The sequence below is a fragment of the Rhinoraja longicauda genome, chromosome 4 (assembly GCF_053455715.1).
Source record: "Rhinoraja longicauda isolate Sanriku21f chromosome 4, sRhiLon1.1, whole genome shotgun sequence".
Lineage (NCBI taxonomy): Eukaryota > Metazoa > Chordata > Chondrichthyes > Rajiformes > Arhynchobatidae > Rhinoraja > Rhinoraja longicauda.
The window spans coordinates 55,483,313-55,509,906 of NC_135956.1; the positions used below are offsets into that span (position 1 = coordinate 55,483,313).

Genomic DNA, 26,594 nt, shown 5'->3' on the forward strand with positions numbered 1-26,594 from the left:
CCGAGGTGAGGGCCACCGGTCGGTAGTCATTTAAACACGCTGGAGAGTCTTTCTCCTTTCACAGATGCTCCCTGACTTACTGAGTATCACCAACATTTTCTGTTTTATTCCTTACCTTATTGCTGAATGGATTTCAGCCCAAAGGTAATGTTTTTACATGGAGTCATACACCATGGAAAGAAGTCCTTCGACCCAACTCGTCCATGTCAACCAAAATGCCCATCTAAGCAAGTCCCATTTGCCCGCGCATGCTTTCAGTGAGCTTCCAGTATACTCGAATTCTAAGCCTTTTTATGTAGATAAAAAAGTCACTTCAAACAAATATATTTTTATTTAACAAAGTAAAATTTGCGATGAATGATAGGATGGATATAGTAGGTGGGCTGAAGAGTTAGAATTCATGGGATAGATTTGTAATCATTTGGTAAATATTGTGAGGTGATGGCTTGAAAAAAAATGTATTTTGAAATCTCATTAGTCGAGTTTTAGAAAAACAAAAGCTCATTTTATTTGATCCACAGCTGCCAACTTTACATGTACATGCACACGCATCTGTTACACACACAAAAGTTTAACGTTAGTATAATGAATGTTAAACTTACATACACTCGTACAAAATGAGTCAATGAAAACTGAAGTATGACAAAACAGACACAGTAATTTGTAGTCCGTTGTGCTAGGTACCTTTTTGTACAATAAAACATATATAGTTAATTTAACATCTGTTCAATCTTTTTTAATGATGAAGCTGCAATAGAAAATGATTTTTTTAAAGGTTTTACACAGCATGAAAAGGCTTATCATGCAGAAGCGGTATTAAATATTAATCAATAGAATTGGAACAGAGATTTTCTTCTCTTAGGCCATGATCCTCAATCTCCTCTCATACAAAGACACCCAACTTGTGAAAAGTAGCTGCCAATGTGCTCCATTCATCCATTCAAATGTGAAACAAATAAACACTTTTTGCACTGTTTATGAATCGAGAGTTTGGCACAGAAAGAAAGTTTAGCTATTTTGTTTTAAGAGCAGGAACACATTAAAAAAAGCAGTTGCATTCTTTGAACATTAAAAACACATCTGTGCATTTCAATCATTGCAGAATACTGTTTTCTGTAGCCAGCTCTGTTACTATTCTTTATTGCAACATCGTCTTGATTTGCTTGGAGGTAGTCTCATCATTCAAATGCTTGGTGGTGTACCTGGAATGAAGAACATCATGCCTTTAAAACAACAGGCCTTTCTTCAAATTAGTGCAATTATTTGCAGACATGCTGTTTTGTGAATATATGTAATACTACATGGGCAAAGTACACAGTTCAGCAAAACATAATGAAACATTATCAAAAGGCAGCTCAGGAAGAGGGACATCTGTGGGCACTTAACACATGTATAACACAATTAATTAATTTGGTGAGCAGAATCAATGTTTAAAACTAGAAATACATGTACAACCGTTACTAATAATCTAAAGAGTTTAGGACAAACTTCTCCACCCAGGTGCTCACTAAAATGTGGAACTTGCAACCACATTTGAGCAATTGAAGCAGTTGGATATAATGGAAAGATAGATTAAAAATACAAAAAGATGTGGAGATTGAATTAAATAAATTGGGCTGGAAAGAGACTTATGTGGAGGTTAAAGAGGGATGGCACTGATTAGTTGGCCGAGTGACTGGTTTCTGTGCAGGAAATTCTATATAATTCTTACTTTCTGATTGATTTTTAATACTAGCACAAAAACAATCAACTGTTGATCATGGGATTTTCAATCAAAAGATTTCTAGAATTTCCTGCACAGAAACCAGTCACTCGGCCAACTAATCAGTGCCATCCCTCTTTAACCTCTACATAAGTCTCTTTCCAACCCAATTTATTTCATTCAATCTCCACATCTAGTATCTTTGACAACCACGTCAACCTTCACAAAGGTGCCTTCGCTGCGGTGAAAGTCACGTACAGTGGTCTGACTGCAAGCGCAGAAACACAATTTGCAGGTTCTGTCAGAAGGCAGGGCATATCGAGAAGGTATGTTTTGCAAAGCAACACGCTGGGAAGGGACGACAAACTTTGATCCGCAACTCCACGCGAGTAGACGGCCATTATGTAGACATGAGGACCATTTTCAAAACCCATGGAATGAAGTCGGAGCCAGCCTCCATATGTAGTTACGCTGACAGTGGGCAACCAACCCGTGAGGTTTGAACTAATTCAGGTTCAATCATCACTTTGACAGGCGAGTCATCGTTACACCGAATACCAAAATTACAGCGCCCAGACTCGGTGTTAGTGTCGATATACTTGGGAGTTTTTACAGCAGATGTTGCTCATCACGCCAACCTGTTCCATTTACCAGTGCATGTGGTTAGAGCAGGCCAACAGCCGAACATGCTGGGTAGAAATTGGATTAAGAACATTCCATCTATTCTATCCTATATTAACTGTCTTAGTGGAAGCCTGGCATTAACCTCCCTACTATAGAAATATCAAGCATTCTAAGCCTAAAATTTTCATCAATACCACAGCTCGACAGCTAAGAAAAACGGTCAGCCTAAATTTTACAAAGCCCATCCGGGCTCAAAGGTCGAAGAAGAACTGGACCGCCTACAGAAAACAGGTGTGATCGAACTGGTGCAGTACTCGGTGTGGGCAACTCCAATTGTGCCAGTCCTCACGTTCGACGGATCTGTTCGCATTTGCGACAACTATAAGCTAACCACCAACACCGCGACAAAATTGAACACGTATCCCCTAACACGAATAGAAGACTTATATGCATCCCTCTCAGGAGGACAGCAGTTCTCAATGTTATACCTAAAACATGCCTATAATCAAGTCATGTTGGGTGAAGAGTCGCAGGATGTTACGGCAATCAACACACACCGGGGTCTATTTCACTACAAGCAGCTACCCTACCATTTGGAGTGAGTTCTGGAAAGTTCTGGAAAATTCCAGTGCCTTATTGATAACCTAGTTAAGGATATTCCTTATGTGTGTGCTTGATGACATATTAGTAAGATATATTAGTGTCAGAGGCACACCATCTTGAAACATTGGACAGAGTACTTGCTCGCCTAGAGGAAGCCAGCTTTACACTAAAGAGTGAAAAGTACACATTTCTGGCTGACTCAGTCGATTATCTAGGCTTTAGAGTTGATGAGACAGGTGTCCATCCCTAGGACCACAAGGTCAAAGACATAAGAGGCCCCACACCCACAGAACGTTGCTCAGTTACGCTCTTTCCTCGGGCTAGTTACGCATTACAATCGGTTCATAAATCAGTCGGCTACAGTGTTGAAGTCGTTGCACCGATTACTCCAGTAGGACAAGCACTGGGTATGGTCATAAACCGAGCAAAGAGCATTCGAACAAATAAAAGCAGCCCGCTGTTCCTCTCCTGTGTTGGTGCATCATAGCCCAGAAAAACCTATAATCATAAAATATGACGCCTCACCACATGGAATAGGCGCCATCCTTCTGCATCGAACAGCTGTCGCATAAAGAACAATGTCTCAGGCGGAGATGAATTATTCACAACTTGATCGAGAAGCTCTCGGTATTACGTTTGGCATCAAACGCTTTCTCTTATACATATTTGGACGTCCTTTTGAACTCCACACAGACCACAAGACCCTGTTAGGCTTGATGGGAGAGACGCACGGTATCCAACAGATGGCGTCACCGAGAATGCAAAGATGGGCATTACCCTTATCTGCTTACTCTTACACAATGAAGTATACCTCCGGAAAAGAAAATGTCGCAGATGCCTGAAGCAGATTACCAATTGTTGAGAATAGTCTCTGGCGTACCTCCATTTGAGGTTGTCACTTCTTGCAATGCCTAGATAAAACACCAGTCAAGAGTCACGTCATAAGGCAGTGGACAGCCCGCAATCCATTCCTGTTACGGGATAAAAGGTTGGCCCGCCAGCCCTTCACCCGTGTTTCAACCATTTGCGAGCCGTCAACATGAATTAAGCCGTCTGGATGGCTGTATATTATGGGGCACTCGCTGCAGGAGCATATGCAGAGACTTGTACGATGCTCATCCTGGTTTTGTTAGAATGAAGGCACTGGCAAGAAGCTACGTGTGGTGGCCTAAAATTGATAAGATATTGAGAATATGGTACGCGCTTGTCCCATTTATCAGACAACGCAGAATGCATCCCCAAAGATTCCCCTTAAACCTTGGGCCTGGCCCGAATTCCCTTGGAAGTGCATTCATATGGATTATTTAGGACTGCTTTGGGGACACATGTTTCTGGTTACTATTGATGCCCATTCGAAGTGGATAGAGGCACCACCTACTCATATGTCGTGTACTTCGGTAATTACTATATCTAAATTACGATCAGTCTTTGCTACATTTGGCATTCCGGAAATGATTGTATCCGACAATGGCCCGACTTTTACAAGCTTAGAATTCAAGGTGTTTGTGGAGAAGAATGGTATTAGGCACCCGACAACAGCATCATATCACGCAGCATCAAATGGGCATGCTGAGCATTCAGGGCAGACGATGAAACGAGCGGCCTTATGAAATATATGAAATTAAGTCATTTCCTTTTCCATTATCAGACTACTCCAATGTATTAACGGGCACATCACCCGCTGAAACCCCATTTACGTACCAGATTCAAGCTTCTACAGCTGACCATCCAGGAACTTATGTGCAACAAACAAGAGGCCATGAATTAGAACGATGATACCCACACCAGGCCACAAACATTTAGCACTGAGGACAAAGTATACTCTCAACTCGCGCACGAATAAGGCAACCAGCTGTCGTCAGGCATTAGAAGTCAAGTGGCAGAACTAGAACTCTCAGTCCAATTGATACAGTTGACAGAGAGGAATCAATGGAAAGAGAAATGAAGTTAATGGGTTGGCAGATGCTTAGATAATTTTAGTTACTGGAAAGCCTTTTAATCACAAGGGAAGATGTGAGGGATGGAATGGAGGGTGCTGTGCATTACCAATCTATACGTTACCTTGAATTAAGCAATGAAAGACAATTCACACTGTGATTTGGGAAAGAGATGAGGGATAAGCAAGTAGGCCTAGTGTGCAACTCCTAAAGAACAGATTAATAGATTTGCATGTATGTGTGCAACATTTAACAGATTCACTTAAAAGTAGCTAAATTTAAGTCCCTGCACAAATTCCTGCATAAATGTATAATTCATGATTGCAATGCGTAAAGTTATGATTTAGAACTGATAATACTGTTTTTAAAACAATTTCTTACTTCAGATGAAACATACTTTTATTCCAAACTCTTCTGCAATTGCATGTTCCAGAGAGGACTGCACACTTAATACTGCTTACTTTTCCTGTAAGTGTCAATAAGGCCGTGTATCTAATTACCTGAGAGCATTCAAAAGGCCTTCTACACTATTTGGAGGCTGATCCTTTAGGACTTTTATGCAACCTTTCATCTGTAAAACAAAAGTACAGCCTCAATTTTACAGTCACTTCTTTAAAGATGCAAATTTGCTTACTTTATTATTTCTAGATTTGAAATGTGACTTTTTTAGAGTCATACAGCATGGAAACAGGCTCTTTAGCCCTGTTTGCCCATGCCGACCAAGGAACCCCATCTACATAAAACCCACCTACCCCAGTTTGGCCCATATATCCCTCTAAACCTCTCATATCCCTGTACCTGTCCAAATGTTCTTTTTAAATGCTGTTATAGTTTTTGCCTCAACTACTTTCTCTGGCAGCTCATTCCATATTACCCACCACCCTCTGTGTCGAGAATGTTGACCCTCAGATTCCCATTAAATCTTTCCCCTTCATCCTAAACCTAAGTCCTTTGGTTCTTGATTCCCCTGGTCTGGGTAAAAGACTGTGCATCTCTATAAGATCATCTCTCATCCTCCTACGCTCCAATGAATATAGTCCTGCCTGCCCAACCTCCCTATAGCTCATGCCTTCAAGTCCTGACAATATAATTGTAAATCTTCTCTGCACTCTTTCCAGCTTAACATATTTCCTATAGCAGGATGAACAAAACTGAACACAATACTCCAACTGTGGCCTCGCCAGCACCTTCTACATCTGAACATAACATCCTAATTTCTATACTTAATACCCTGACTAATGAAGGTCAATGTGCCGAAAACCTTCTTGACCACTTTATCTATCTGTGACACCATTTTCAAGGAACTTTTTACCTGCACTCCTAGATCCTTCCGCTCCACAACGCTTCCCAGAGCCCTGCCATTTACTGTGAAGGTCCTGCTCTGGTTAGACTTCCCAAAATGCAACATCTCACATTTATCCACATTAAACTCCTTTAACCATTCCTCTGTCCACTTGCCCATCAGATCAAGATCCTGCTTTAACCTTTGATAACCATCTTCACTCTCTACAATACAACCCACTTTAGTGGAAGATGTGGCTAAAATGAAATAAACTGTTGAGAACATTCCCAAATAAGAACACTTCCAACATATGAAATTAACAGCTTGAAGGGATGAATGACAATATATCCAGAATCAATGTAGGTTAAACTCACATCTATTTTGGATGTTTTGGCAAATGCCCCAACTGGATGCACATGGTCATAAAGAATGATGACACCAACCATTACCCTCAGACAAAATGATACTGTCTCTTCATTTGCAAATCTGCTCCTGTATTCCCTATATACAAAGAAATAAACAATGCAATCATTTCCATGAATATAATTATTCAGTTTTATTTTTAATGGAATATTGCCATTATTACAATATACCAACATATCAGTCATCATGAAAATATTTTGGCTAATTTATCTTTCTAACCAATTACGATATCTCACTTGCTTGGTTTGGATAAGGCTCACTATTATACCAAATAAAAATCCAGAAGCTATACAAAAAAGTGTTGTAATTTTCTTTATGCAAAGACCAAGTATGGTAATATTTAACTTTCAACATTTTACTTCAACATATTTACTAAATGCAAATCATATTAAAAAATTGCAACCAAAGGAAAAGGTTGAAGAAATAATTTCCTTTAAAGGCATGTTTTGGTAACATGGAAGGCTGTAAATTGCATGCACATCCTGAAACTTCAATGGTAAAAGTGATTTTTCAGATTACATTGTTGAGGTCATAATTGACAAATAAACTGCTTTCTTAGCTTCTTTCTGCTCATAGTAGCAATTTAAATTTGCAATACATCTTTTGAAATAGTGTTGTGGTACCATTTCAACAGGAATGAGAAATGCTAGCAGTAGAAAGCAAACAAAAACATGAAACCCACTACTAACTTTTAGCACAGGAATTAAATATTCTTACCCAAGGACAGTTTTTCCACAGAATCTTTTCCTACATTCACTGATATCACATTTGACATATTTTTAACATCCTTTTTCATTAGCATAAATCAGTCCTAAAAAAAATCCAGACTTGTACTCATGCAACAGCTTTTATACTTTCAGGATTCCCTAAACTGTTTTACAGCCAATGCACTGTAATCAGTTGTTGTAGTAAGAGGAATTTGATAGCTAATTTGGAACATTCTAGCACAGAATTCCACAAATGTTGATACAATGGACAAATCATACCAGAAACATTGGGCATTAATAAAGCTTGCGATCATCAATGCCTTAATTGGGCAGTAAGCTCAGGAGATGAAGATATTTAGTATGAATTACAAATCTCCAGGAATTGCTGGTTTAAGCAGATTGTTCCACACAAAAGACAACTAACCCTTAGTCTCCTCTGCATTTCCAAGAATTTGCTGTACATGCATATTGATTGTCGGTTAAATTTAATTTACAAAGTCAGAGCTTATAATTAAGGACAAAAGTGTCCCTTTAATGAAAGTTGTTAATCACTGCAACACAATCTTACTGACACAAGGTCAAAAATTAAACTGTTAAACCTCATTCTCAAAGTATTAAATTTAGAAAATGCTTTAAATGGTTATCATTTTTTACTGTCATATTTGTGTCATATTTTTACTACTTTGCATTTCCCTTTCAATTTCTAATTTAATATTAAATCATCTTCTTCCTCTGTTCCTCCCCAGTCCTGGAAAATGACGACTCCGTCATTACATAAACATTATCAGTTTACACTTGCATCTACTTATACGTAGAAGGGTGGCAAACAATTCAAACTAGAGCACTTGCTACAACATCCCAGTCCAGCCAGTAAGATTTGGGACATAATACTATCTCTCTGAAACAATTCCCAATAAGAAACATGTCCAACTCACGGTGTCTCCAGCATAACTCTGCATACACTTGCCATTGTGCTTAAACAGTCAGTCGTGTTTTCTATAGGAAGAGACTTGTTCTACAAAGGAATAAAATGAAAAGAAACACTGATGTTATCAGCAATGACATATGCTGAAATTGGGTCCTTATATAGCGAGTTGCTTTACGAGAGTATTATTGAAAAACATTTAACAAAGAGTCACCTATTTAACAAATAGTCACATGACAGTCACAAATGCCCTAAAGTTTGGTCTAAGAAGTTGTTTTTAGGAAGCATCTTTAAAGGAGCCAAAAAATGTCAAGAGGTGGTGTAGTTTAGGCAGGGAATTCTGGATCTTTGGGTTCGGAGATCTTAAAGTGCAGTCACCCTTGATGGAATATTAAATTTGAGTATGACTAAGAGACGAAAATTGGAGAGATATATGACAGAAGGTTGTTGGGAAGGAAAATATTACAGGGATAGCGAATGGATGTCAACACCAAAATGCTGCCCAACTGGGAATCAACACAAGCTAGGATGCTGCACAATGATGAGTGAATAAAACCTGATTTTATTTAGTACTAGACCAAGTGACCCAGACCTCTCCTGCATTGGTGCAGCACCCTCTCCTCCCCCCCTCCCCCTCCCTATCCCCTCCCTCCTCCACCACTCCATCCCCCTCAACCACCCTTATCCTCCCTCTCCCCCCCCTCCCTCCCTAGGAGATAGATTTAAACTTTTAAAATGTGAATAACTTTTTAAATATAACACCGATTTCAATTAAACTTATTCCATTAGCACCAAAGGGACGACGGTGAGTAAGGTGGGCCTAAAATTGCCATGCTATCATGTACTGTTTTGGCTGTAGTTCAGGAACGAACAAACAAACGAGAGTTTTAGTATATAGATAGATTTGGGCTGCTAAGTTGGGATAGACCCTTGTTTCCTGAGCATGAAATGAAAGGGCAGTCATTTGTTCGCTGGAATACATTAGCCTAGAGATAACTAAATCATGAATTATGATGTCAGCAGTTATGTTGAACTAGGCAGACATAGTCAGAATTACAAACATGGAAATAGCTGGTCCTGATAATGGTTCACATGGTTTTTGCAATATGTTGAAGCACTGAACTGTTAATAAAATCATATATTAAATCTAATTAACCTGAATTAAGATTTTCAGAGATTGATAAAAATGCAAGATCTTATTTTCTATTTGGACAATGGGCATATCAGGAAATGTCAAGGTACTTACATCTGAAACAAACTTTGTTGTGGCGTCACTCAAGGTTTTTAGCATTGGAGTAGCTTCAGCATAAAACAAAGACATTCTGTTGGCCAATTCATTGTTTACTTCGTTTTCGCCTTCTGCCTATTCATATAAAGCATTTAATAATTTTGTTCAATAAATGCAATCATTCAAGAGATGAGCAACTGAAACCAGCTTTAATAATCACACAAGAATGTAAAGAACAGTAGATCAAATGAACACTTGAACCCATAATGCCATTCATGAAGATCATGACTCTAATTCCACTTTGCTGGTTGTGCTGACATACTTTAATTCCCTTAGTGTCCAAAAAACTATTATGTTTGAGTTTTGCGTTGCAATTCATTGACTAGGCATCTGGAGGTTGCTGTACAGAATTCCAAATATTCACATTACTCTAAGTGAAGATATTGCTCAATAAAGAAAGTTCATTTACTTTTATTTTTGAGTTTTGATTGCCCTCCTCTCACTTCAAGAATGCTACCTGGATGAGCACTGGATGTAATAAGACAATTGTCCAAAATTTGGAAAGTCGAATGAGTAATTTTCTTTAGATCATATATAATATAATAATAATAATAAACATTTATTTTATATAGCGATTTTCCAAGTGCTCAAATACGCTTTACAAAAACAGTCATGACATAAAAACAAACAGAAGAACTATCCTAAGAATATAATAGGGGAACAGCTTATTTGAATGCTGCAAATTTGTTTCCATTAATATGAGAGCGGAGATGGGGGGCACGGCCACAGAGTAAAAGAGGTGGGGGAACAAAATTTAGGCCTAAGAGGGGAGCTGGGGACGAGCGGGCGAGAAGAGCGAAAGATGACAGAAATAAGGAGGTGAGATTCCAATATGCATGAAATTAGAATAAATGATGAAATGTCTTAAACTAATCTTATTTCAAAATGTCCTATCTATTTATCAGAGGGAATTGTAGTCCTTGTTTAAACAGCTGGTTTATGTTCAGGAGATTATTTAAGCATTAATTGAGACTTGAAATATCAGTATTCTATCATAGAAGCTTTCGATTTTCAACTTTGTTGAAACAGTGAGAGTAGTTTGCTAATACTTTTAAGTCTTCATTATTTCACAGACGTCTGCTGATTAGGCTGAGACGACTTTAAAAGCACACTTCAGAGAAGAGAATAAAGGCAGCAACTTCAGAATCTCTAGTTTCATTGCACATCTGCAAACCGCAGAAATTGTTTTCAGTTTTTCTCTGCCAAGAAATCAGACATTTGACTTACTGGAACATTGTTGATCCTCATACGGCTTAAAGTTCTCCTGTAATAGCTGAAATCATTTTGAATGGCAGGATTTGTCATCTGCATAATAAATAAATGAAATTATATTTTTTTCCTCAAAATTAAATGATATAAAGTTGTAAAGTACTGCAAGTGTCATTAGTAAATATACATAATGAATCACAGTTGTTATATCCAGGAAAGATAGATGGTCATAGTCAATATTAAGAAATATTAGAGAAAAACACCTTGAAGAATGAGGAATATTGCTGTGTATTTTTACATCAAAATAACAAAAAATATGGAGACTATTGCAATGATATATTTGCAAACAACCCTGTGGAGTTTTAGACAGTCCACATTATATTATGAAATCCCATTAACTATCATTCAGAACATTTCTCCTTCCATTGTTTCTCCAACCACTTGTACATTTTTTTCCACTGTTGATAATGCTTATGTATTCACTACTAACCTCCCTCCCACACAAATTCTGAAATAGGTCATGTGACCCCCCCTCATGCCTACTTACCCATTTGATCACAGATAATCTGACCTTGGTCTTTATTCCATTTACTTGCCTGTTCCCCAAACACTATCTTACATCATTGGAAATCTGTTTAACTAGCCCTAACCATATATTCAAATAACTCCACAGCTCTCTGGAACTGAGAATCCCAAAGGCTCAGTTTACTGAAGTAAATTCTTCCTAATCTCCATTTTAATATGTAAAACCTCACTCTGAAAATAGTCTCCCTGCAATGTTTGCTCCTACAATGAGAAACATTCTCCCCAAATCTACCTGCTCAAACACATTCATCTTCAATATCAGTTCTCATTCTTCTAAACCCCAAAGAGCTGAGGCCCAACCTGCTCAATTGCTCCTCATTCTAAGACCTAACCTGGAGAACTTCTCAAAACTGTCTATTAAGCCAATCCTTCCCTAAGGAAGGAAACAAAAGTCAACTGTGATTGTACGGAGACTTTCCAACTTTTGAAACAGGGAGCAGCTAGCACAGGAACAGGGCTTTCAGCCTACGATCCACATCCCTCCATTACTGCATATTCATGTGTCTATCTAAAAGCCTCTTAAACATCACTATCATACCTGCTTCCACATCCACCCCTGCATTTCAAGCACCCATCACTCTCTGGGTAAAAAAACGTGCCCAGCACATCGCAGGGTCATACAGCGTGATTAAAGGCCCTTCAGCCCAACTTGCCCATGCTGACCAGATACTCCATCTACCCTAATTCCAACTGCCCGCGTTAAGCCCATAACCCTCTAAATCTATCTTATCCATAGTATCTGTCTCAACTACCTCCTCTGGCAGCTTAGTGTAGGAAAATAACTGCAGATGCTGGTACAAATCGAAGGTATCACAAAATGCTGGAGTAACTCAGCAGGTCAGGCAGCATCTAGGAGAGAGGGAGTGGGTGACGTTTCAGGTCGAGACCCTTCTTCAGACTGAAGAAGGGTCTCGACCCAAAACGTCATCCATTCCCTCTCTCCTAGATGCTGCCTGACCTGCTGAGTTACTCCAGCATTTTGTGATACCTCCTCTGGCAGCTTGTTCCATACAGCCACAACACCCTTTGTGTAAGAAAAATTATCCCTCAGGTTCCTATTAAATCTTTCTCCATGGTAAAAACAGGTGAAATACTCATTGAGGAATTTGCCCAACTCCTATGGCTCCATACATAGTAGATGTATGATTCCTGAGGGTCCCATTCTCTCTTTGGTTACCCTTTTTCCCTTTATGTACTGATAAAATCTCTTGGGATTATCCTTAATGCTATCTGCCAGAGCTATCTCCCATTCCCTTTTTGCCCTTCGGATATCCTTTTTTGCTTGCTCCTCAGTTCCTGAAACTCCTCCAAGGTTAGACTTGATCCCAGCTGCTTATACTTACGACATGTCTTGTTCTTACGCTTGACCATAGACTCAATTTCCTACGTCAGCCAAGCTTCCTTTTGCTCACCTGCCTTGCCCTCACTCTCCTTTAAACTTTCTCCATCTGACCTTGCAACTATGCCCTCTAGTATTTGACATTTCCACTCTAGGAAAAAGGTTCCGTCTGTCCACCCTATCTTTGCCCCTCAGAAATTTATAAACTTCACCTAGGTTGCAGCCTCCGAAGCTCCAGAGAAAACAATCCAAATTTGTCCAACCTACTCTTATAGCTAATACCCTCTAATCTGGCAGCATCCTGGTAATCCTTTACTGCACCCTCTCCAAAGCCTCTACAGCCTCATAATATCGGGCAATCACAACTATACACACTGCTTCATAATACGGCCTAACAAGCTCTATATAGCTGCAATATGACTTAATTCCCCCACCTATTCCTTTACAACTTTATCCACTTATGTTGCCACCTTCATGGGGATATGGACTTGGAACCCAAGATCTCTCCGTACTTCAATGATGTTGAGAGACCTCAAGGGTTCCATATACATTTGACCTGTCAAAAGTGCAGCAACTCACAATAGCCCAGATTAGATGTTATCTGCCATTTAGTTTAGTTTAGAGTTACAGCACTGGTCAGGCCCTTCAGACCACAGAGTCCACTCCGACCAACGATCCTTGCTTTACTAGCACACACTATGGACAATTTACAATTTTTAACATAGCTAATTAACCTACAAACCTGTATGTCTTTGGAGTGTGGGAGGAAACTGGAGGACCCAGGAAGAACCTACGAGTTCATGGGAGAGTGTACAAACTCCATACAGACAGCACTCGCAATCAGGATCAAACCCAAGTTTCCGGCACTAAGGCAGCAACTCTACTGCCGTGCCACTGTGCCGGCATATTTCTCCACCCATGGTGTAGAATACAAAAAGTCACTGGTTTTAGATTTTATTTGACTTGCCATCCCTAGTCTAACAGGGTCATCTAATGTTCAATCGAGTGTTTCTAAGATCAGCAAAACATGGATCATGCACTGGTAAATTTGAAAACTGTGAATGCGTGTTGTGTGGCGACAGGAAAGAGCCAAAAATAAGTAATCAAACTTGAGTATCAGAGCTCATTACTGTTGCAATGTGCACTGATGACACACTGCTGCATAGTTTTGCTCACCTTAAGTTCATCAAACCGTAAAGTAAAATGAAGGATCTCAGCAAATTGCTTGGCAAGAGCCTGCTCTCGCTCAAGATGTTGTGTGGGACTGTACGGTGTGCTCGTCAGTGCTCCCAACAAGCCATGCAATGCTGCTTCTATAAAAGAAAGAATATTTGTACTAAATTTACATTAACATAAGAACTACTTACCACAAAACAGTTTGTTGAATGAGCAGAAATCAGCATCTATGGGAGTTAAAAGCTTCAATTCTAAAATACCTTTAATGAGTAACATTTTTTCATTTTAATCATTAAGATCATTCTTTAATCAATTTTTTTCAATTTAGCCTTTATACTCAGAAAACAACACGTTGCAATATGATACAAATGTGTTAATTTATCTTCAATTCAATGAGTTAGGAACATTTGACCTAGGGGTTTTTGCAGGGGAAAAGTAATTTTAATTTAAGCTAATTCCAAAGTGCAGCCAGGCACACAAACATTTCAACGTGCAGAATGGGAATGGTAAAGTTGTATTTACTGTAGAATTTCTAGGCTTCAGCTTCATTTTTATTTGTTATTGCTTATTTTAATGTACATTAATTTGGAATATGTCGAATGGAATTATCTGAGCCGCAAGTTAACACCACTGGGCAGGAAATATTTGGAGGCATGCAGACAAAACGCTTTATTGGACACAAGCACAACCAGTGAAAAACAACCTCTTCCAGTCTTTCATGAACAGCTTCAGAGTCAATCAATGACACCAAAAATATATGTTGTCCAAATTGAATATGTATAGGAAAAAAACTGCAGATGCTGGTTAAAACCGAAGGTAGACACAAAATGCTAGAATAACTCAGCAGGTCAGGCAATATCTCGGGAGAGAAGGAATGGGTGACGTTTCGGGTCAAGACCCTTCTTTACACTGATGTCAGGGGAGGGACAAAGATAGAATATAGTCAGAGACAGGAAGACTAGTGGGAGAACTGGGAAGGGGGAGGGAATAGAGGGAAAACAGCGACTATCTGAAGTTAGAGAAGTCAACGTTCATACTGCTGGGGTGCAAACTACCCAAGCGAAATATGAGGTGCTCTTCCTCCAATTTGTGCTGGGCCTCACTGACAATGGAGGAGGCCCAGGACAAAAAGGTCAGATTGGGAATGGGAGGGGGAGTTGAAGTGCTGAGCCCACTATAACCTTATCGTTCCCCAGCCACACACGGCCCAATTTTATCTTTTCGCCAAAATCCACAAACAGAACTGTTCTAGCAGACCCATTGTTTCTGCCTGTTCATGTCCCACCGAATTAATTTCCATATACCTCGACTCCATCCTATCCCCCTGGTCCAATCCCTCCCTACCTATGTCCAAGACACCTCACATGCTCTCTGTCTCCTCAATGACTTCCGTTTCCCAGGCCCCCACTCCCTCATCTTTACTATGGATGTCCAGTCACTCTACACCTCCATCCCCCACCAGGAGGGTCTTAAAGCCCTCCGTTTCTTCCACGACTGCTGAACCAGCCAATTTCCATTTACCAATACTCTCCTCCGCCTGGCAGAGCTGGTCCTCACCCTCAACAACTTCTCCTTCAACTCCTCCTATTTCCTCCAAATCCAAGGCGTAGCTATAGGCACTCGCATGGGCCCCTATGCCTGCCACTTTGTAGGGTACGACGAACAATCCCTGTTCCAGGTGTACACTGGCCCTATCCCCGAACTCTACCTCCGCTACATTGATGCCTGCATTGGTGCTACTTCCTGTACCCACGCAAAACTCACTGACTTCATCAACTTCACCACCAATTTCCATCCTGCTCTCAAATTTACTTGGACCATCTCCGACATCTCCCTACTCCATCTCACCGATCTCACCGTCTCCATCACAGGAGACAGACTATTGACTGACATCTACTACAAACCTACTGACTCCCATAGTTATCTGGCTACACATCTTCCCACCCTGTTTCCTGTAAAGACTCTATGCCCTACTCCCAATTCCTCAGTCTATGCCACATCTGCGCCCAAGATGAGGTGTTCCGTACTAGGGCATCAGAGATGTCCTCATTCTTTAGGAAACGGGGCCTCCCCTCTTCCATTATAGATGAGGCTCTCACTAGGGTCTCCTCAATATCCCGCAGCCCAGCTCTTGCTCCCCCTCCCCCTATTCGTAACAAGGACAGAGTCCCCCTTGTCCTCATCTTCCATCCGATCAGCCGTCGCATACAACAAATTATCCTCCAACATTTTCGCCACCTCCAACGGGATCCCAATACTGACCACATCTTCCCATCTCCACCCCTTTCTGCTTTCTGCAGAGACTGTTCCCTCCGTAACTCCCTGGTCCACTCGTCCCTTTCCACCCAAATCATCCCCTCCCCTGGTACTTTCCCCCGCAACTGCAGGAGATGCAACACCTGTCCCTTTACCTCCCCCCTCGATTCCATCCAAGGACCCAAACAGTCTTGCCAGGTGAGGCAGAGGTTCACCAGCACCTCCTTCAACCTCATCTACTGTATCCGCTGTTCCAGGTGTCAACTTATCTACATCGGCGAGATCAAGCACAGGCTCGACGATCGTTTCGCTGAACACCTCAGCTCAGTCCGTCTTAACCTATCTGATCTTCCGGTGGCTCACCACTTCAACTCCCTCTCCCATTCCCAATCTGACCTTTCTGTCCTGGGCCTCCTCCATTGTCAGAGTGATGCCCAGCACAAATTGGAGGAACAGCACCTCATATTTCACTTGGGCAGTTTACACCGCAGTGGTATGAACATTGACTTCTCTAACTTCAGATAGTCCCTGCTTTCCCTCTCTATCCCCCCCCCCCCCCCCCCCCTTCCCCCTTCCCAGTTCTCCCACTAGTCTTCCTGTCTCCTACTACATTCTATCTTTGGTCCCTCCCTTGTCCAAATTTCACATTAATTTAAACTAAGGCTACTTTGTCGTGAAACTAAACATGCAACGTGAAAATAACTCACAAGAACTTAAAATAATGCAAATATGTACTAAGGAATTTGCCTTGCTTCATTTATGATCACCATCTTCTAATTGTAATATTTCTATATTGTCCTTATCATCTCATTAATTCCATCAGCGAGCCTGAGATTTAGGTTAAGAAAGGAAAGCGTAGCAAGATCTGAGAGTGTGCTTGGGTGAAGATGACTTTCTTCTACTTGTTCTTTCTGTACGTTGGCTGATGAGGGTAAATGTGTGACCAACAGACTACCACAGATGGTGCTTCAGTTACTTGGACGCAAGTGGATAGTCAGGAGGTGATACATTTCTTCCACTATTTAAACGGGGCTCCTGCATGCTCCCAATGAAGGGTTTAAAGGCTCTCAAATGCCATTTTGATTGCTACTCTAAATCATGGGGTCATGCACTATGGACTTCCATTAACCATTGAAGATGTTATAAAGTTTTTCCAATTAATCTTTCAGTCCAATGACTTCTTTCTTTTTTTCACCCGTAATCACTTGTTGTGATGGAAATTGGAGTTGAACACTTGTTTCCAGAATAACACTCATCCACCACTACCCACAGTTTCTATGGTTAAGTCAGTCCTGCATCCAAGTCAGCATGGATATCCATGGATCTTCATCTTCTGGATCAGCTACCATGTGTGACCTTGTCAAATACCTTAAAGTTCTTGTGGACAACAGCAACTGCCCTACCATCAATAATTATCTATGTCACCTCCTCAAAAATCTAAATCAAGCTAGTAAGACATGATCTACCATGTTAACAATCTCTAATATGCCCATCCTCTTGATTAATAATTTTATTTAAATCAAATTTGTTACAAATGATTATTAACTAACGGCAGCCTATTTTCTCCAGAGGAGCTAGGGATCTGACTGAAATTTATTTCTTGCTGTAGGTATTAAGCAATTTTACTTTGTTGGTTAACTCAAAATATTTAATACTAATTATTAAAAACTATTTGGTTGCAAATATGAAATCATAACATCAATGAATAACAATCAAAATGCATGTAATATTTTTATGCTTGTCACTGAATGGAAGGGAAAATGTCATTGAATGTTAAAGTTTGGTGAGTTTTAATCTCCACAGTGGCCACTAGGTGTCGTTACAAACAAGCATTCCCAATCTTTGTGCAACATCAAATTATGATGAAAGTTACTAATTATTTTTAAACCTTTTGGTGCTTCATTTCCCAATGGACCATTTAAATGTATTAGTTCATTTCCTTCTTCTGTATTAAGGGATTGTCATTGCTGCTTGATGCCCTTTCATCTCGTAAATTTTCTTGGTTGTCCATTTAATGATTGCACATTGATATTTCCTCCTGGGATGACGTCAGGATCATTGCGCAATAAAAAGACAAGGATGACAGTCTACCCCAGTGAAATTAAATTTCTTCCAAATGGGACTGTTTTCATGTATCACTTCCATGAATACTCCACGATCCATATAGATTGCTCATTGCCTTTTCCTTTCTTCCCGCTCTACACTTAGAAAACTGTAAGCTCATCTCATCTAATTGACCCTTTTCCCCAGTCCAGTTATTCCACATCTTTCATGACCTGATTCTGAATGTTACAGTTTGTCTTCTGTGTGAAAATGCTTGGGAATTGAAAGCCTATTCATAAAATACATACTCCATGACATTTTTCTCTTAACAATTCCCGATAATAGCTTCTGTCCACAGGTTCCCTCCAAAAAGTGCACAACTGGAGTGGAATATTTTTTCCAGGTCAGTGGCTCGCCACTGATACAAATTTCAGATCATTATATCCCACTGTACAGACTTTCACTTCATGCGGAAATCCTGATCTTCTGTTACAATAAAAGACAAATTATATACTGATGATTACATATTTCTTATGATGCTTACATTGTACATGATTTCCCATAGCTGCTTCAGCCAAGAAAAAAATGTCAATGCTTCACATAAACTTTCAACCAATCTGTGTGGCCATAGAATGGGACAATCAAAACTCCTAAGTTTTAGTAATAAATCACACTTGATAATATACATTAAATGCTATCATAATGGTGGAATTAGGTGCCAACACACATGAAACTTAAAAACATTTGACAATATTTATATGTTTCTTTACGCATCGATGTATAATTTTGTTCACAATATTGTGCTTCTAATTATTACCCTTAATGAATTCTGACAATTAAGTTCCATTTGATAATGAAGCAAGGATGAAAAGAAAAGGAAAAAAAGTTGCATTGTGTCCCATTTATGAGTCAATTAAAAAGTATGTACCTAATCTCTGGGAGAACTCATAGAACTTCTTTAGTTTTCCTACTAGGGGACATACTGCACTCCATGCTTTCTCTTGCAAATTTTCATCACTTGGATGTTGTATTGCCTTTAAAAGAAAGTTATTATTTTTAGAAAATATAATTACATTCATCATCTCAAAACAGAACAAAAAAACAATCAGTAAAGTGGCTATGCAAGAACTGAAACAGAACACCGTGTTATCTTGGACAAGTTTATTCTATGATCTCTACGTTTCTGATGATCTATCACCTTTCAGAAGATTTGGTACTTAAATCCCCGAGTTCTTGATCTTTTTTACCAAGGTGCACACAAAAAGAACTGATCATACTCTCACTTTAGTATGGGGTAAACAGACTATCTGACTCTGGAGTATTCCTAACGTTGAGAAGGGAACGGTTTCTGCACATCAACATTTCATTATCCATCCCACGTTACATTTTAATTTCCTCTATAGATCTTTCTTTATGAGACCTTTAGAATTCAAACAACTAATTAATTTATTGATCAAAGCAAGTAAAGTAAAAAAATACCTCTCTTATTTCAAGTCCTGCCCCTCTGTATGATTGAAGGTCATCCAAGATTCCCTCTGCATCCTTGAGCACTACATTCACCTGATTAAATACTTCTCTTTCAGCTTCTGTAGGCTGTGCATCTGAACATTAGGGCATAAGTATTCAGTACAAACAGAATTCAATATAGAAAGCTGATTTAAAGAAAAACATTGAATTAATGTTGTACTTGTGTTATCATGCAAAGTTAGTCACATAAAAATCTCTGCATTTTTCATATGGATTATGGAAGCTTATGGCTCAGCTGCAAATTTGGACATATTTTAATTTTGAGAGCATTGCCAAAATTTGAATTGAAAGCTATTCCATGGAAATGTTCAGAATTGTAAATATCCTACTTTGAATCATAACTCCATGTTAAATTCACAAACCATTGGCTCTCATCTTGAATGCCAAACTCAATGTTAAAAACAGTTAAGGGGGGGGGGGGGGTAAGAGTACCTACACATTTTATGGAACTAAAGTGGTAGAAATCCAGATTAAGGTAGAGATTGGTACTTGACTTGGAGCTATATTTTAGTTTACTATACTCACTTAGCGATTTTAAAGTAACAATATGCCCAAAGTACAACATAAGCAGATATCATAAGAAGGTATTATAAGGAGGACAAAAAGCTTGATGACTGTTAACTTTCAAGACATTAATTGAAAGGAATAAAGCAATATAAGGAATCCCAGTACCAAGGCACACAGTGGCGGCTGGATCATAACTGTTTAAGAGGGGAAAAAAACAGAAATGCAGATAGCCCAGAATGACCTGTGGTAAAAGGAGATAGGGATGTAGGAAAGAGCATGGTGGAATCTGAAGCTTGAAAATGTTTTAAACTGGCCCAATTGTGTGAGCAAACATAGCATTCATGGGTGAAAAGACATGGTACATATTCAGATACAAACAGCAAAGGGTTTGGCTGACCTCAAGTTTATAGAGGGTGAAAGTTTTGAAACCAACCGAGAGAGCAAAAACATCTAAAGATAACCAAGGTATGAATAAGCGCTTCAACTGCAGTTAAACTAATCCAATAATGAAGCTAGCCAGGAGGAAATAAATGATGGTCTGAATATGGGTTCCAGAGCTCATCCATAGGTCAAGTACAGCAAAGATTGCAAAGATTCATTGTTTGACCACAGAATTTCTAGGTTGATAGATGGAGATATTGCTAGGGAATGGAATTTTTATTTAGAAACTAAGAAAATGGCTTTGGTTATCCCAAATTTCACTTGGAAGATTTTTGTCCTTTAACAGATATTATCAGACAAGAAGACTGCCAATTTGGCACAATGGATGAATCAAGATGAAGGTATAACAGAAAAGACCATACAGTCAGCAAATCTCTGAACCACTATGTTTTTGGATTATGACACCGAACAATGGTAAAATCGATAAAAATCAGGAAAGAGCATTGTTCAGGAAATGAAGACACAAGGAACTGCACACGCCAGAATTTTCCATACAACACAAAGTGCTGGAGTAACTCAGTGGTCAGGCAGCATCTCTGTTGTATGACATGGACAGGTAACCTTTTTGGGTTTGGACCCCATATTCAGACTGAATGTAGTAGGGAGGAGAAAGCTGGAAAAGCAGAAGGGGCAGGACAAAGCGTGACAAAGTGATTGGCAGATGGATGGACAAAAGCTAGAGATGAACAGGAAACCTAAAGGGGGAGACCGAATGGGAGGGGACCATCAGGAATGTCAGATAAGAAGAAACAACTATTGTTGTTAACAATAGATCTTGTTTGATTTTAACACTGCTTGCAATTTAACAGAGGTATGAAACCAGACAATTAAAGCTCCAACCAAGTGACTAAAGCTGCATAAGCAAAGAAATCCAAGGCAGATTCCAAGGAGCTAAATTAATAGCAACATTATAGAAGATTCAAAACAATTGGTTTTGTCTTGCTGTTGTTGAACCAGAAGAAATTTCAGCTAATTTAGGTGGATATATAAATCAGCAGTGTCTACATTTAGTGGATAGGTCAAGAGAGTGGGTGGAGCAAGAAAATATGGTATCATCAGCTGTGGGGCTATATCAGGAATTTACTTCTTTGGAAACTTGAACAAGGGAACATTGACCAGGCAAACATTGAACAATCAATGACATTTCTAATGAGATAAATAGTGAATGGCCAATTTTTGAGGATGTTTTGCTTAACCATGACAAAGGCTAAATGACTCAGGTAAAATGGATAGGATGATTTCTCATTTGCATAGTTATGCTCAATATTAATTGTGGCTTTAATGACAGATGTTTTCATATGGTAGCAAGGTCAGAAACTAGAATAGAACAATACAAATCCTGACAAAGTTTGAGTACATATTTGTTCAGTGACCTATGAAATAAACATTGAGATGGAGCAATCTTGGCAACAGATGCTTTAAGTGTGGGTTTTGTGAAAAGAATGGTCATAATGGTGGAATCAAAGGAAAAGGTGACAGTCTGAGAAAAACGGACATGATTTAAAGCAGGAGTGCAGCAGGTCAGAGACTGGAAGTGGATGAAAGAAAGGTCCATAGACAGAATAGACAGGAATATGGTAGGGAACATAAAAGGACTGTTGCATTAACTTGCATCTATTTCAATACATACGGTCTAACAGGTAAAGCAGGTAAACTCAGGCCATAGATAGATACATGTAACTGGGACATTTTAGCAGTTACGGAAATCTGGCCATGGGAGGGACAGGACTGGCAGTTTAACATTCCAGGGTACAGGTGCTACAGGCGAGATAGAGGTGGAGGTGCTCTACTCATGAAGGACTACGCCACAGCAATCATTCAAGGCGACATTAATGATGGATCATCCAGTGAAGCTATATGGCGGGAGCTGAGAAATAAAATGGGGATAATTGTTGGAATGCACTATAGGCCCCCCAATTAGTCCATAAAACATGGAAGCAGAATTAGGACATTTTGCACATTGAATCCACACCATTCGATCATGGCTGATCTATTTTTTTGTCTCAACCCCATTCTCCTGCCTTCTCCCCGTAACCTTTGACGGCATTACTAATTAAGAACCCAACAATCTCCGCTTCATATTCAATGTCTTAGCCTCCAGTTGTTTGTGGCAATAAATTCCAGATTCACCACCCTCTGGCTAAAAAAAATCCTCAAACGGGAATTAGAACAACAAATATGCTGGGAGATGGCAGGAAGCTGCGAGACTAATATAGTTGTCATAGTAAGGAAATGTAACTTTCTCAATATAGGTTGCAACAGCCATAGTGCCAAGAATGGCTAATGGAGTTCAATGCAGTTACATCTGAGGTGTTGCTTTTGGAAAGTCAAACAAGGGCACAACCTTCACAATGAATGGAGCGGCCCTGGGAGTGTTGTGGAGTTGAAGGATCTAGGAGTAAAGGTGCACGATTCCCTGAAAGTGATGTCACAGATAGATAGAGTAGTAAAAGCGGCTTTTGGTACATTGGCCTTCATCAGTCAAGGTATTGAATAGCGAAGTTGGGACGTTCTGTTAGTTACATAGAAACATAGAAAATAGGTGCAGGAGCAGGCCATTCGGCCCTTCGAGCCAGTATCGCCATTCATTGTGATCATGGCTGATTGTCCACAATCAATAACCCATGCCGGCCTTCTCCCCATATCCCTTGATTCCACTAGCCCCTAGAGCTCTATCTAACTCTCTCTTAAATCCATCCAGTGATTTGGCCTCCACTGCCCTCTGTGGCAGAGAATTCCACAAATTCACAACTCTCTGGGTGCACTCTCTCTGAAAAAGTTCCTTCTCACCTCAGTTTTAAATGGCCTCCCCTTTATTCTAAGACTGTGGCCCCTGGTTCTGGACTCGCCCAACATTGAGAACATTTTTTCCTGCATCTAGCTTGTTCAGTCCTTTTATAAATATATATGTTTCTATAAGATCCCCTCACATCCTTCTAAACTCCAGTGAATACAAGCCTAGTCTTTTCAATCTTTCCTCATATGACAGTCCCGCCATCCCAGGAATCAATCTTGTAAACCTACGCTGCACTGCCTCAATTACAAGGATGTCCTTCCTCAAATTAGGAGACCAAAAGTTGTACAAGAAGTTGGTAAGGACACATTCTGAATGTTGTGTTCAGCTTTGATCACCCTGCTATAGGAAGGATATTATTAAGTTGGAAAGAGCATAGAGATTTACGAACATGTTACCAGGATTTGATGGTCTGAGCTATAGGGAGAAATTTAGGACTTTATTCTTTGAAGCGTAGGAGGCTAAGGGATGATCTTATAGAGGTGTATAAAATCATGGGGGGAATTGTTAGAGTGAATGCAGAGTCTATTACCCCATGAAGGGGAATCAAGAATCAGAGGACGTAGGCTTATGGTGAAACAGGAAAGACTTGGGGGCCAGATGGGCTAAATTTTCACTCAAAGGGTGGTGGGTAACTCTGAAAAGCATTCACCTTTGAAAAAGGAAAAATCACTATTCTTTTAATTGAAAGGTTTAAAAATCAAGGTATTAGCAATAACTTTGCCCGAAAGTTACTTGTCAACTCCAGGGTTTAATCTTGAAAATTATTTTAAATCAAATCGGGTTAAATAAAATGTACAACAAACTACAATATCTATATCACTAGTTAAATTTCCAAATAATTTAGCTGAATTTTTGAAGAAAAATATTAATTAAATACGATTAGAAACAGATGCTGGTTTACAAAAAAGACAAAATGCTGGGATAACTCAGCAAGTCAGGCATTTTTGGATAAGTGACATTTTGGGGCAGTATTCTTCTTCAGACAACTCCCGGCCCGAAATGTGTCCCATGTTCTCCAGAAATACTGTGTGATCTGCTAGATTAGATATAATTGTTCTAAATATTGTGATTAATGCTAGAAAGGTCGATATCAGGTAGCAGACTATAAACAGCAACTTGCAGATAATTTTATGTGACTAAAATTACATTAGACCATAAATGTCTGATTTTTCTGGGACTTAATATGTATTAGGCTTAGTGTTCCTCAAGTGTGACACAAGTATAATATAATGACAAGTGCTTTTTAATTTTCTCATTCGGTGACCTGAAGTCCAGAAGGGGCAACAATGAAGTGAGTGCATTTTCCCCTTAGCTGGCAAAAATACCTCCTCCTCAACATCCAGTAGAGCCTTGGAGATGATTAGGTCTAAGTATGCAGTGAGGAAAACACGGGCTTTGAATGAGAATTAATATACAAAGTAAAAAGTATTTGCTTTATCCAAGTATTATTACTACACCTTAGAAATATTACCTGCCTCAGTTTATCTGGGGGATAATGTCACTGAAGTAGAAATACCAACAGATGGCAAAATCTAATTGACAGTACAGATATCCAGCTGGCAGGGTAACTAACAAATCAAGGCAGTTCCGATGCACATTGGTGCATGGTGCCTTGAGTGATAAATGTGCCAGTCCTTTATGGGCGATGCCCCATTTGATGTGGGCGTTCAGAAATGCACCTCATGGATTGACAAAAAAATCACATCTCTCAGTCCTAGACATGCTTGATCTAGATCACTTTATTACTAAGCTTTTTTTTAAACCTGCGGCAGGCATTTGGCTTACATTGACGTACAGGTATGTAGGTTAATTGGCTGGGTAAATGTAAAAATTGTCCCTAGTGGGTGTAGGATAGTGTTAATGTACGGGGATCGCTGGGCGGCACGGACTTGGAGGGCCGAAAAGGCCTGTTTCCGGCTGTAGATATATGATATGATATGATAAAAAGTATATTATATTAGCACAGACAAATAAAATGAGAAGAGTCTTGTTGGGAGAAAAGTCTGTTCATAATTTAAACTCTAATTATGGGTTCTTGTTTGTACTCATCTGCCTTGTTTGTTGTTACAACTTTCTCTATCATTGAGTGCACACAAGTGACCAATGATTTGTTGATCATTGGCATACGATTTGTACCTGATCCTACCCATCATATATATTTTTTTGGAAAATAATATATTTAGTGTTAGAACTGTTCCTGGAAAACATGCATATTAGCTCATTTAAAATTTTTTTTTAATTTAGTTCTGAGTTTTATCAAATGTGAAAGTAAAAGGATAAATATAGCACAATTATGAAATTTTAAATTGAACTTTTTGAAGTTAATGTAGTCCAACTCAAATATGGAAAAACACATCACTCGAATAAATCCCATGAGGAATTAATCTTTGAACATTTGCTTCTTTGCTTCTTAAGAATGAAGAAAAAAAATTGTATTTGCAATATTATTTATTGACTTTTTCAAATAATTAGTTATTTACTGTAAAGATTTTAAGAGTGTACAAAATAATGAGAGGAATAGATCATCCAGAGGACATAGGTTCAAGGTGAAGGGGAAAAGATTTAATAGGAATCCGAGGGATGCCTTTTTCACACAAAGGGCAGTGGGTGTATGGAACAAGCTGCCAGAAGAGGTAGTTGAGGCTGGGACTATCCCATTGTTTAAGAAACAGTTAGACAGGTACATGGGTAGGATAGGTTTGGAGGGATATGCACCAAGCGCAGGCAATTGGGACTAGTGTAGCTGGGACATTGTTGGCCGGTATGGGCAAGTTGGGACAAAGGGCCTGTTTCCACACTGTATCACTCTATGACTCTATAATAAGGCATATATGAACACACAAACTTTAATAGGAACTTTAGACCATCAATGGTGTATTTCCAAATTTTGAAACATGATTTAAAATAATTAAAACTAAAGCTTCCATACATCAAGTCATTTATTACTGTACTTTCTATGAAAAACATTCCAGTGACATTTTTAATAGATTCATAATCTCTGAACAATTCTATTGGACCATAAGCAATTGAAATGGACTTGCAGCTCAAATTTAAAAATGTTAGATTTGCCTTCTTCAGAGAATGATCCTTTATGATCAGAGAATTGTAAAAATATTATGCTTACGGGTTTCAATTGTTAATTGTTGTGTCTGTAAATACACTCTAGGATCAAACAATTATCACAAGATAACAATGCTTATTAAAACCAGCACATGGATGATTT

General features: G+C 39.2%; 1 protein-coding gene across 7 annotated transcripts in view; it reads right to left on the minus strand.

The window, feature by feature from the left end:
* Window positions 1-483: 483 nt before the first annotated feature.
* The window catches only part of fam49bb (family with sequence similarity 49 member Bb), a 130,051-nt gene continuing 103,940 nt past the window's right edge, over window positions 484-26,594 (minus strand). For all 7 annotated transcript variants that reach the window (XM_078397752.1, XM_078397753.1, XM_078397757.1 and 4 more), the window contains 9 exons: window positions 19,579-19,700; window positions 19,028-19,133; window positions 13,801-13,937; window positions 10,719-10,796; window positions 9,450-9,566; window positions 8,214-8,293; window positions 6,523-6,649; window positions 5,367-5,437; window positions 484-1,202 (listed from right to left, as the gene is read on the minus strand). In XM_078397752.1, coding sequence (XP_078253878.1) covers window positions 1,139-1,202; window positions 5,367-5,437; window positions 6,523-6,649; window positions 8,214-8,293; window positions 9,450-9,566; window positions 10,719-10,796; window positions 13,801-13,937; window positions 19,028-19,133; window positions 19,579-19,700 — 902 coding nt within the window. In that variant the 3' untranslated portion in view covers window positions 484-1,138. The remainder of the gene's footprint in view (window positions 1,203-5,366; window positions 5,438-6,522; window positions 6,650-8,213; window positions 8,294-9,449; window positions 9,567-10,718; window positions 10,797-13,800; window positions 13,938-19,027; window positions 19,134-19,578; window positions 19,701-26,594) is intronic.